This window comes from Lacerta agilis, chromosome 14 (genome assembly GCF_009819535.1).
Source record: "Lacerta agilis isolate rLacAgi1 chromosome 14, rLacAgi1.pri, whole genome shotgun sequence".
In the NCBI taxonomy this organism is placed as follows: domain Eukaryota; kingdom Metazoa; phylum Chordata; class Lepidosauria; order Squamata; family Lacertidae; genus Lacerta; species Lacerta agilis.
The window spans coordinates 18,082,996-18,095,350 of NC_046325.1; the positions used below are offsets into that span (position 1 = coordinate 18,082,996).

General features: G+C 45.6%; 1 protein-coding gene across 1 annotated transcript in view; it reads left to right on the forward strand.

Annotated features, from left to right (window-relative positions):
• Positions 1 to 12,355, forward strand: part of ALDH16A1 (aldehyde dehydrogenase 16 family member A1) — a 45,046-nt gene that overhangs the window by 16,273 nt on the left and 16,418 nt on the right. Inside the window, exons 11-15 of the mRNA XM_033169207.1 lie at positions 976 to 1,074; positions 3,230 to 3,366; positions 3,878 to 3,983; positions 4,129 to 4,298; positions 5,709 to 5,876. Of these exons, the coding sequence (XP_033025098.1) occupies positions 976 to 1,074; positions 3,230 to 3,366; positions 3,878 to 3,983; positions 4,129 to 4,298; positions 5,709 to 5,876 (680 nt within the window). The remainder of the gene's footprint in view (positions 1 to 975; positions 1,075 to 3,229; positions 3,367 to 3,877; positions 3,984 to 4,128; positions 4,299 to 5,708; positions 5,877 to 12,355) is intronic.

Below are 12,355 nucleotides of genomic sequence, written 5' to 3' on the forward strand. Positions count from 1 at the left end.
TTTTATAATAATAATTTTTATTGGTTTTTACACATATTTTCCAGCATATCATTTCATTTCAAAATCTTTGGCCGTCACAGCCTAAGACTTCCTTCAACCATCTCAACTGATGGTTTTCTTAAAATCTTTTCTAATTATGCATTTTGTTACTATAGTTATTGCTGTAAATTCAAATCTTAATACCCATTCTGAATTCTTTTCACAGTAATTCATATATTGCTCCTTACAGAACTTCTTTTAACCCCACAAGCGATGTCAGTTGGTTACAGTTGCTTTCCAGATACATTGAAAACATATTCCATTCCTTTACGAAAGTCTGGTCCTGCTGGTTCCGAATTTTCTCGCCATCTCAGCATAGTTCATCAATTTCTCTTGCCACTCTTCTTTAGTGAAATGCAGCAATCTTTCACCCAACGCGGGGCTCAAACCTGTCATCCTGAGATTAAGGGTCTCACGCTTTACCACCTGAGCTATCTTGACTTGGTTTCCCCCAAAGAACCGTTGCAGGGGAAGGGGTGTAGTTTCTTAAGGGTGCTGAGAGTTGTTAGCTGTCTCCCCTCACAGAGCTACGACTCCCAGAATTCCCCGTGAAGAGGGGCCGGTTGTTAAACCACACTCTGGGAATTGTAGCTCTTGCTCAGGCGCGTGACAAAGTCTTCATTATTCCAGCAGGCATTTTATAGTAGCATTTCCGGTTCTGTTTGGTTTTATGACCATTTTATTGTTCTCTATGATTTCTTTTCTGTACACTGCTTAGCAAATAATTAGCAGAAGCTTTACATTTTAAAATGTGCAATTTCAGAATGCTTTGGCGTGGCCTATTCCTGGATTTTTATTTTTTTATTTTAAAAAAATAATCACCTGATTTGTAAAATATGTTGCCTCCTAATTGTTTTGCCTTTTAAAACTGTGTTGTGCTCTTGGGCATCTCAGTGATGTGATATATAGAAATAAATCATTTCCCTCCCCTTTTAGGTTTTCCAGCCATGGACGTCCCTCCCGCCAAGTGGGCTGTTCTACCCTCCGACCTTAATCACTGGCGTGTATCCTACCTCCCGTTGCGTCAGGGAAGAGGTAAGAGGATGTGACTGCCAAGACTTTAGTCCAATAGTTTTCTGGTTGGTGTGAGTTCTCCCACCCCCCAAAAAAAGATTAAGCAGGGGACATATTAGTTGTCCATAATTGTCTACTTATTGAGCCTGTCTAGGAAATACAAATAACCAATAAGAGAAAGGAGAAGGGAGCCCTCTTTTGGCAGAAATCGGTATTACCACATAAAATACTGTTTACCAAAGAAATGGCATACAGTGGTACCTCTGGTTAAGAACTTAATTCGTTCTGGAGTCTGTTCTTAACCTGAAACCGTTCTTAACCTGAGGTACCACTTTAGCTAATCTGGCCTCATGCTGCTACTGCACCGCCAGCGCGCAATTTCTGTTCTCATCCTGAGGTAAAGTTCATAACCCGAGGTACTACTTCCAGGTTAGCAGGGTCTGTAACCCGGAAATGTTTGTAACCCGAGGTACCACTGTAGTACCTTTACTCCAGATGTCCTTTGTATTGCCCATTTTATTTTTATTATTTTATGATAATTCGTGCTCGTGATGGAATCGAGATGGTTATACGCAGCCCCACTTCAACACTGTTAGCATCTGCAAGTGTTTTGGGGCAGACATGCTAATGCACGATTATTGTGTGTCAGTGATATGTTTGCAGAATACACTTGCGGAAAGACACCAGTCTGGAGGGACCCCGGGAGGGCCGGCTAAAACACTGCAACAAAGTGGGCAAATTTTCACCAAGACTCCTTTATCAGACTGGATTTTAAGCAAAAAAGAAGCACATGGGTACTGGTGGTAAATATGTCACTTGTGTGCAGCCGGAAAAGCTCCAGGTGGGTGTAAAAAGGTATCTTGACTGAGCTCCTGACTCCTGAGACAGAGAAGTGACAGCTGCCCTCCCTTTTGGTTTTTCTCTCTACCTCCTAATCAAAAATGCAAAGGGGTCCTTGTAATACAGAGAGGGACAGGAGGTTAAAAAAAAAAACAACCCACCGTGCTACTCTTTACGAAGGCTGAGGATTTAATTGCAGGTGATGAGTTAGTCACAGAGCAGTGGTTCCCCAACTTTCTCCCTCTCTTCTCCCGCTTGAAAACTGCTAAGGTTCTTGATGCACCACTTAATAGTTTTCCTGCCAGATGTTGCACTCGCACTGTGCTTTGCTGGGTGCTGTGTATTTTGAAGTCTTATTTTTACAAGTATGCCATGAACCACCTGAATGAAGCTTGTGGACCACTGACCACCGTTGGGGAAACCCCTGGTATGAAGTGAATAGAAGCTAAACTGGGTAGTGTTGCCTAATGGTTAGAGGGCATATTGATTTCCCTCCCCACCCCAGTAGGCAAAGCCCTAACATTGCATAATAATAATAATAATAATAATAATAATAATAATAATAATTATTATTATTATTATTTATTTATAACCCGCTCATCTGGCAGTGCCTGTTCTCATATTCTGCGCTATAAAAACCACTTAGAGTTAGCCAAAGAAAGGGGAATGTCTTCTCCTTGACGTTGACGTGGGTTGGCGTCCGCCCCGTTCTACTCACTTTCTGCCAGACTGGGATCCTCAACTAGTCCAACCCCCTGCAATGCAGGAATCTTTTGCTCAATGTGAGGGTTCAAAACCACAACCTGCAGATTAAGCGTCTCGTGCTCTACTGACATTGCTGCCTGAGATAGCCACTCCTCTCTTCCTGACGGAGCAAAACCTTGCTAAGGAATTAAGAGACCCACGCAGAGCCATGGCGCAAAGAAATCCTGCCTTGCAACCACAGAAGACTTTTGAATTTTTGAGCTTTCTGCATGCACTGCTCTTGTGCTTCCATTCCTGTCCCTACCCTCCGAAACCAGGGGGACTGGAATCTTGCCTGGGTCTTTCATTTTAGCAAAAGAGCTTTTGAGACAGGGTTTTCTCTTCTCTTCTTGTGACATTCTAGGCAGGCATAGGCAAAGTCGGCCCTCCAGATGTTTTGGGACTGCAACTCCCATCATCCCTGGCCACTGGTCCTGTTAGCTAGGGATGATGGGAGTTGTAGTCCCAAAACATCTGGAGGGCCGAGTTTGCCTATGCCTGCATTCTAGGATTGGGCTATGCTGCATGTCAGATCCTAGAATCCTCACCCTCCCTCCCCGCTCTTGTTCAAAATTTGTTTCGTGTGTTCCAGATCTTTGGCCCCGTTCTGGTATCGTTGACTTTCCGGACAGCCAAGGAGGCGTTGGCATTGGGGAACAGCACCCCCTATGGGTTGGCTGCCAGTGTGTGGACGGAGACCCTTCCCCTGGCTCTGGAAGTCGCTCACAGGTAGGATTTGTCACTCCAGTCTAGCTTTCCCACCCTAATAACACAGAAGTTTGCAAATCACCTGGGAGACTGTCTCTGATCTGGCCTATGCCTGCGGTAGAATCATGAGGTGGTAGAATCATGAGGTGGTAGAGTGAAATGTTTCGCTTCAGAATGCAAGCGGGGAATAGCATTTATTTAATGGTCTTCTGCTTTATTTTATTTTTTAAAATCTTCTTCCCTGCAAGTAAAACAAAACAAGCAGGGAGAAAGGCTCTAGCGTATCCTGTTCCATTTTGTGCCTAGTTTCGCCTTGCAGATAAATGCCCTTCGCCCCCCCTGTGTTCTGAAGTGGTACGGTCCATTCTGCCGCCTCCGTCTCATTCTGCTGCCAGGCTTTGCACAGACCACGCGGAGCAATGTGAGGTGTTTTCCAAAATGCCTCGGAACGTGAGTTCCCTCGGGAGATTTATGGAGCCCTGTGCACAGGGCCGGCCTTCTCTGACCCTCTCCCATTCCCCCCCCTCCCCAGTTTGCAGGTGGGGACTGTCTGGATCAACGGCCACAACATGCTGGATGCTGCATCTGCCTTCGGGGGATACAAGGAAAGCGGTTATGGCCGAGACGGAGGCAAAGAGGTTAGCTGGAGAAGCTGGCTTAATGCTGGTGCAGAGGGATCTCTAGGGTCTGGCTCTGGTTCGTTGGGAGGCGGCGGCGGGGGGGGGGGGGAGGATACAAAATAAAACAATTTGACTTTTCAGTTTTATTGCCTTCTTTGCTCAGGGCCTTTTTGAGTACGTGAGACCAAACTGGGAGGCCCGCCAGCACCCCGGCGCTGTGGGTCTCGACTTCAAGACCTTTGCTACCTCACAAGGGGCTGCAATCCCCTCGGTCGCTGCAGACGGTAGAGTCCCACGTCCCTCAGCGTCTGACCTGGAAGGAAACATTCCAAAGTAAGGGTGTACAGGGCCAGATCCAAACCTCGCATTCAAAGCATGTGATTCCCCCCCCTCCTGAAATAACCCTGGGAACCGTAGTTTGTCGTGGGAACCGTAGTTTGTCATGGAATTGCAGCACTGTGAGAGGGTAACTACATTTCCCAGGATTCTTTGGGGCTTAAAATGTGCTTAAAATGTATGGTGTAGATCTGCCACTTAGAATGTGGCTGCTTTCACTGTGCCCCCACTCCACCCCCCCCCCCCCCCGTATTATGCTTTAAATGTAGAAACTTGGTTGTGGGGGCGGGGGGAGAATCTGCTTTGGTAAAGTTATGCAGCCCAACCAGGGTGGATAAAAAATCAATGGTTTTAATAATAATAATAATAATAATAATAATAATAATATCCGATTTTTTAAAAAAAATATTAAATCGGATTTTTAAATTTTAAATCAGATTTTAGAAATAAAATGCTTTTGGAGGAAAAATCTTTCTAAAGATAGTTCTCTATTTAAGTTACATTGTAGTCCAAAGGCTATTCATCAGGATATAAGGATTTGTTTTAAGTTTTTCATGTGCGCTAAAACTCAGTCTAAGTTTTTTTAAAAAAAATTGTTTAAGCACATCAGTTAACAAACATAGATAAATATGCTATAATGTTATTGTTTTAGTTAAATAAATTGTTTAATTTGTTATTAAGGAAATGATTATTTTTCTCCTTCCAGTAAAGTACAGAAGAAAAGTTGCCCAAATATGAACAGTTAACTTATTAAACCTCACAATAATTTCATAATTATCTGCCTAATTATTTCTAATACAGTAGTATAACCAAGTCAGTAATTTTTGATATAACTGTAAAAACTACTCTGAAAATTTGTTTTTCCAAAAATGAAACGTTCATCTGGTTGTAAATATTAAGATTATGCCAGCAAGAATCAAGACTTTCTGAAAAAAATAATGATTTAAATCAAGTCTTACTGAATAGTGATTTAAATTGTGATTTAAATCAAATCCACCCTGAGCCTAACCTCAAGAGTTCTTTCCCCTAATCCTTTGCAAGCCCTCTCCACCTTCTCTTTTTGCTTATGCTCAGCACAGCCACTAGAATGGGTGGCTTCCTGAAGAGATGAACTGAGGAGAAGGGAGGTGTCTTTTTCCCCCGCATGGAAGAATTCACATCTAGCTATTTACTGTGCAAATAGGGTTAGACAAGCCTTTTATTGCGATCTTAATTCGCAGGCTAAAAGTCCGGGAATTAGGGGGCTTGTGTAGTAGGGGCTGAGCAAGAAATCTGTGCCATTTTGGACTTCGTGACAAAAGGTGACACTCGGGAAGTGTGGCGTTTTCTCTGAAACAAGCAGCCCAGTGAGGTAGCGGCACAAAATGCTGGGCCTTTACCCCTTTCCCTTCTCCTCTGTGATGGCAGTGTGGACCGAACCTACAAGCTGTACTACGGGGGTGCGCAGAAGAGGCCAGACTCCATGAGTTCCCGAGCCATCCTTGACCACGCTGGCAAGATAGCAGCTTACGTGGCAGACGGGGGCGTCAAAGACATCCGTAACGCTGTGGAAGCCGCTCACAAGGCTGCTCCGGGGTGAGTCTGAGCAGGGGAAGGACTTGGGGGGCAGAGGAGAGCCACGGCCTCAATGGGAGTCAGGTAAGCAGTGGTGCCTTCAGGGTAGGGATTGAGGGTTTGGCCCCACTCAGCAGAAAAGGCCCCCAAAACGCAGACATTTTGCCATTCAAAGAGGACTGTCCACATTAAAACAAAATAGAAAATTCTTTCCAGTAGCACCTTAGAGACCAACTGAGTTTGTTCTTGGTATCTGAAGAAGTGTGCATGCACACGAAAGCTCATACCAAGAACAAACTCAGTTGGTCTCTAAGGTGCTACTGGAAAGAATTTTCTATTTTGTTTTGACTATGGCAGACCAACATGGCTACCCACCTGTAACTGTCCACATTAAGTCCATAAAGGTCTCGTCCATGTTGTTGTTGTTGTTAAAATTGATATACCGCCTTATACCTGGAGGTCTCAGGGTGGTTCACAGAACAAAATCAAATTATAAAACCACAAAATACATAATCAAAATAAAACATCCCAATAACAACCCCCCCCCCCCGTTTTTTAAGGGCATAGGATGTCAACCATGATACCTCTTTAAACAGCCATGGCTTTCCCCTAAGAATTCTAGGAACTGTCGTTAAGGGTGCTGAGGGTTCTCCGGAGACCCCCTATTCACTTTGCAGAGCTGCAATTCCCAGAGTGGTTTAACAATCAATCCCTTTTCCCAGGGAACTCTGGGAATTGTAGCTCTGTGAGGGGAATAAGGGTCTCCGAAGAGCTCCCAGCACCCTTAACGAACTACACTTCCCAGAATTCTTTGGGGGAAACCACGGCTATTTCAAGTGATGTCATAACACTTTAAATGTGTGTGGTGTGGATGTGGCTTATGTCCAGAGTCCAAAAGTCCTTCACTGCTGCTGCACTGCAGGTAAGACTATTCAGTCCTAAATAAATAACTTAATGTAACAGAAAATACAAAAAGCTCTGCTATGGAACTGTAAAGCAGGGGTTACATTGTTCTCCGAAAAAGTTTCGAGTTTGAGCAGTGGGATGAGGTCTCCAGGGTTCGTGAGGCCCCAGATATACCTTTATAGTTTTGCCTCTGTTGTAATACAGTTCAATATATTTTACATGCATTTGGAGTTATTGATGAATGTACAGTATGTCGCTTTTTAAAACAAGAAAACCACATTTTGATTAATTATCTGATAACGAAGCATGTCCTACAAGAGTAACAAGTCTTTAAAATGTCTTAATTGACATGAGAAGATGGATTTGCGATGAAGTGCTCTGTTTGCAAGAACAGCAATTATGCATTGCGCTGCCTGCCTGCCTGCCAAGGGAGGCCAGGGGGCAGAACTCTCTGGAATTGTGATTAGGCTCTTCCTTGTGAACAATTTTGGCACATGCACACACACAAAAAGAGGCAGGCAAATCGCTCGCGGCATTGCTGCTCCTTTGTTTGGCCAGGTGTTTCATTTCTTGAGCCAGAGGCAATTTTGATCTTGACAAGCCAACAGAGGCAACGGTCTTTGCCATATTCTTGGGAAAAGATTGCCATCCTACCCCTCGAGTCAGTTGGACTGGCCTCCTCCCCACCTCCAGGCTGACAATGGGCGTCCTGGGTTTTCAGAAGTGCTTCCCGTCCCACCTGCCCCCTAACCTAACATACATAGGCCAATGGCAGTTGCCTTTCAACTGAGCCAATGTTTTCACCTGTCCCACAACCTCAGGTGTGTGGCAGGCTCCGCCCCGTTCGCCTTCCAGGCATGTCTGCAGGGTGCTGACAGACGTGCAAGTTGAGAGCCTGTTTCTTGATCGTGTGTGTTTGCCACAAGGCCCCTTTTGAAAGGTACTTCCAGGCTTCTTCAAATTGGCCTTGCATATAGGACCTTTCTGCACGCAAAGCAAGGGCTCTACCATTGAGGCAAGGCCTCTAAAGGCATCACTTTGCAGCAGTGGAACTTAGACTGAACAGTACCTGGGCAGGAGACTGCCTGGGGATTTTCAGGTCCCTTGTTCCATAGCAAAAGAAAGGTGACATACAAGCAGGGATGACACGTCCTGTTTTGCCGCTTGAGGCAAAACTAGAAGTGCCTCCCTGCCCTGTGAAACTTGGTCTGCTGCCTCTGCCGCTAGCACTGGCGCAGGTTTCTCTTGATGCCGCATGATCTCAGCGACATCTTGCCAGAAATCATCGCTGGCGTCAGCGACTGAGGCATCAGGGTGCCCATGGAGCTGCTGTCACTACCTGAGGCAATGGCTTTATCCCACCTAATGTCTGGGCCGGCCCTGGATACAGGTGTAGGAAAAACCAAAGTAAAATCCAATTCCAAAACATCTCCTTCCTCTAGAATGTTTCTTCTACTTAATGTGGACTCGCAATGCCCTAAATGCCCAAATAGCCAAAGGAATGCCTTCCCTTATTTATGCCAGGCTTTCCTTTCTTGGACAGGACTGGAAACCTGTAGGCCTCTGGAAGTTGGTGGGTGAAAACTGGGTTCCCAGCCAGCGTGACTAATGGCCAGGGACGCTGGGAGCTTCATTGATGGATGGTTATTCGTTTGGTACACCGCCCTTCCTCCCAAAGGAGCCCAGGGCAGCAGACGACAAATGATAAAACAGTAAACAATTATGTGTAAAAGAATGCGGTACAGCTGCAGGCAAAAAACAAACAAACCTCGATCTTGGTTGAAAAGCCTTGTGGAGAGATGAAGGCTGTAATCCAACATCATTCTTCTTTGTTTACTGGCACACGGGTTGGGGAGAGATACGCCTGGGAATCCCTATACTCGTAAAGTAACTTGGCTGGTTTTGGGAGCTACACAGTGCACCTTGGGTAGGGGATGGGCTCTTTCAGCTGCTCTGCCTCAGGCGAACTAGGCCTGAGATAGACAGACCAGCGGTGTGACCTGGTGTAAGGCAGCTTCCCGAGTGCGTAATGTGAGTTGCAGACCCCCCGGGCCTTTGTCGTTTTCCCCCAGAGGGCTTTTTTCCCTCAAAGATGCTGAGCCCAGGAGACTTTGCTCAGGTGAGAATCTCAAAGTCCAGCAGCGCCAAAGTGGCACCGGGCCAGGTAGTGATGTAAGCCGGCTGCGGATAAGGCATGAGGGGAAACCAGGGGAAAGGGAAAAGAAGGTTGCATTGTGCTTTGTTTCATGATTAGTGTGACAGGGTGTGCATTTTCATTGATTTTTATTTGTCTAGAAACTGCTTAGAGGACTTTGGTCAATGGGGTGGTCTGGAAATGAAACAAAGTGGGAGAAGATACTGCAAGCAAATACACCTGCTCGCTTGCCAGAGCTGCTCCGTTCTCAACCACGACATCTCATATCTCTCAGGAGGCTGGGCTAGCAGCCTGTGTTCTGTTCCGTTGTTTAGGTTTTTTTAATAGCACCATCAGGTACGATGCAAGTGGACAGGCCCCTGCCCTGAGGAGCTTACTAGCCTAAAATTTGACACACGGAGGAGAAAGGGAGGGAAGGCCAGTGTAAACCGAGAAACGATATGCCACTGGCTTTGGTCCTTTTCTTAAAGATAAGGATAAGGTGACACCCATAGTCATTGATAGGCCTGTTCCCTAGTAGTCGCGATATACAGGTGAAACTCAAAAAATTAGAATATCATAGAAAAGTCCATTTATGTAAGCAATTGTTTTCATTAGCTACTGGAGTTTAATATATGAGATAGACTCATGACATGCAAAGCGAGATATGTCAAGCCTTTGCTTGCTATAATTGTGATGATTATGGCGTGCAGCTGATGAAAACCCCAAAGTTGAAATTGTTAATTTGGAGTTCTCATCAGCTGTACGCTATAATCATCACAATTATAACAAATAAAGGCTTGACATATCTCGCTTTGCATGTCATGAGTCTATCTCATATATTAGTTTCACCTTTTAAGTTGAATTACTGAAAGAAATGAACCTTTCCACGATATTCTAATTTTTCGAGTTTCACCTGTAGCCAGCGGAATCTGCAGTCCAGCCTCAGACGCCATATGCTTCTGAAAATCAGGTGCTTAAGACAAACGCTGTTAGAGAGCGCTTGCCTCCCTGCCATACCTATCAGGCTTCCCAAAAGCACCTGGCTGTGGTCACACTGGGAATTCGGAATCAGAACTTGATGGGCCAGGGCAAATTTCACATCATGTCCCCAGTTTGATGTGATGTGCTGAAGCCTCAGGCTCATCTGCTCCTTCCTCTCCTCTCGTACACAAGACGGTGTTCAGCTATGTTTTATTCAGAGCAGACCTATGGAAAATAATGCACCTAACTTGGTCATGTTCCGTTATTTCAAGTGGGTCTACTCTGAGAAAAAAAACTCTGTTGAATATTGCCCATAATGATTAGCTCCCTTCTTTCCAAGTTTGAGGCCAACCATGGTTTGCCATTTCCCCTAACCCAGCAAACAGTGGTTTGCATTTTTCCCAGCATAGAGCTTGATCCTAGCTTTGGTTCGCCATTCGCGGGATGAAATAGGAGACTGCAATTTGCCTCAGACCAGAAAAAGTGGCGGAAGGAATTTCCATGTGTTGAGGGGGCGGGGGAGAGTGTGGCAGGCTTACATCAGGTTTCTTTCTATAATAATAATAATAATAATAATAATAATAATAATAATAATAATAATAATAATAGTAATACCCCACCCATCTGGCTGGGTTGCCCCAGTCACTCTGGGAGTTTTGCAACACATATAAAAACAGAATAAAACAGTTGGATGCTGCATCTGAACAACCTCAAAAGTTGCTGTTTGTATGAGATTTTGGTTACGTTCACTTTTGACCCTACTCAGCGAGGCCTTCAACCGAGGAAGAATTAGAACGAGGCGAAGGAAGAAGATTTTTGATTTACACCCACTCACTTTGGAAGCTCCAGCAGATCCTCACCAACAGACATAGAGTGCCTGCCGGTCTCAAGATGTCCAGTTTTAGGTGGCGAGCCAAAATTTTGTTGACAGATGCACAGCTGTGTGGCTCTTTTTCTTTTCCTCCCCAATGGGCCTTGGCCTTTGCATCGACTTCATCCGGTTGGAACTAAATCCGCGGCAATCTTGGAAGCCGCAGAGAAGATTGCTGTTGGAAACATTGCGAAACAGCTCTGATATTTCCTATAGTTCAGCTTATAATAACCAACAGGTTCTTTTTATGTGGGCAGCGGCTGCATAATCCCTCTGCCGATTCGAGCCTTTTCTCTCCTGTTGCTCCGTATTGTCTGGTTTGTAGGCACAAAGCGCACTACTGAAAGCAAGACTCGTGCAGAGCCAGCCAGATGGAGCCGCGATCGCTGATCACCATGAATGCACACTGAAAAAGATGCCTGGCACAGTGCAGGGAGGCGGGCAGGCCTTAGGGTGTTTCTGCAATATATTTTGGTTGGTTGGATTAGTTGCTGTGTTGAACTCCGCGGGGCTCAAGCTGGCATGAGTGCTTCTTAACAAATATGTGTGTGACACACATCAGAGGCTGGAGAGGGATCTCCTGCTGTTAAGGATCACGCATGGCTTCCTGGGCCAAGTTATGCACAAAAAACCCCCGAATCAATGGGCTCGCTCAGAATCCAAAGATTGTAACTGCAATAAAAGTCACGCTGAGGCATTTGTATGCCTGTTACTGCATTCCGTTGTGAGTCATAACAGCCTGTTAATCTTCATGATCGCTTGCCTGGTAGATGCTTATTCATCCGTCTCTGGGCCTGATTCTGGCACGGAAGCTTCCTTGGGCACACCTGGTGGGTGACGTTCTCCAAGGAACAGGAACGGAGGATCCTGGGAACTGTAGTTTGCTAAGGGTACCTGCATTGGCTCCCAGTACGCTTCCGAGCACAATTCAAAGTGTTGGTGCTGACCTTTAAAGCCCTAAACGGCTTCAGTATACCTGAAGGAGCGTCTCCACCCCCACCATTCAGACCGGACACTGAGGTCCAGCGCCAAGGGCCTTCTGAAGGTTCCCTCACTGCGAGAAGTCAAGTTACAGGGAACCAGGCAGAGGGCCTTCTCGGTAGTGGCGCCCACCCTGTGGAGTACCCGCCCTGTGGAGCACCCTCCCATCAGATGTCAAGGAAATAAGCAACTATTTTACTTTTAAAAGACATCTGAAGGCAGCCCTGTTTAGGGAAGTTTTCAGTGTTTAATGCTGTACTGTATTGTGTTTTTAATTTTCTTTTGGGAGCTGCCCAGAGTGGCTGGGGTATAAATAATATATTATCATATTTTATTTTATTTTATTTATTAGGGTACTTGGAATGGTAGTTCTGTGAGGGGCAGACTAAAGTTCCCGTGGTTCCGCCAAGGAAGCCATGCACTTTAAATGTATGGTGTGCACAGAACATTTCCTCCTGGCTCCATTCCCCCCCCCCCCCGGTTGTCCCCTCTGTAAGTCCCTTGAGGGCATTGTTGGTTGATGGTGCTGAGAGTTATTAGGAGACCCCCTGTTCCCCTCACAGAGTGATGTTTTCCAGAGTGGCTCAACAGCCCATCCTTCCCAAGAAACCTGTGGCTGTCTTA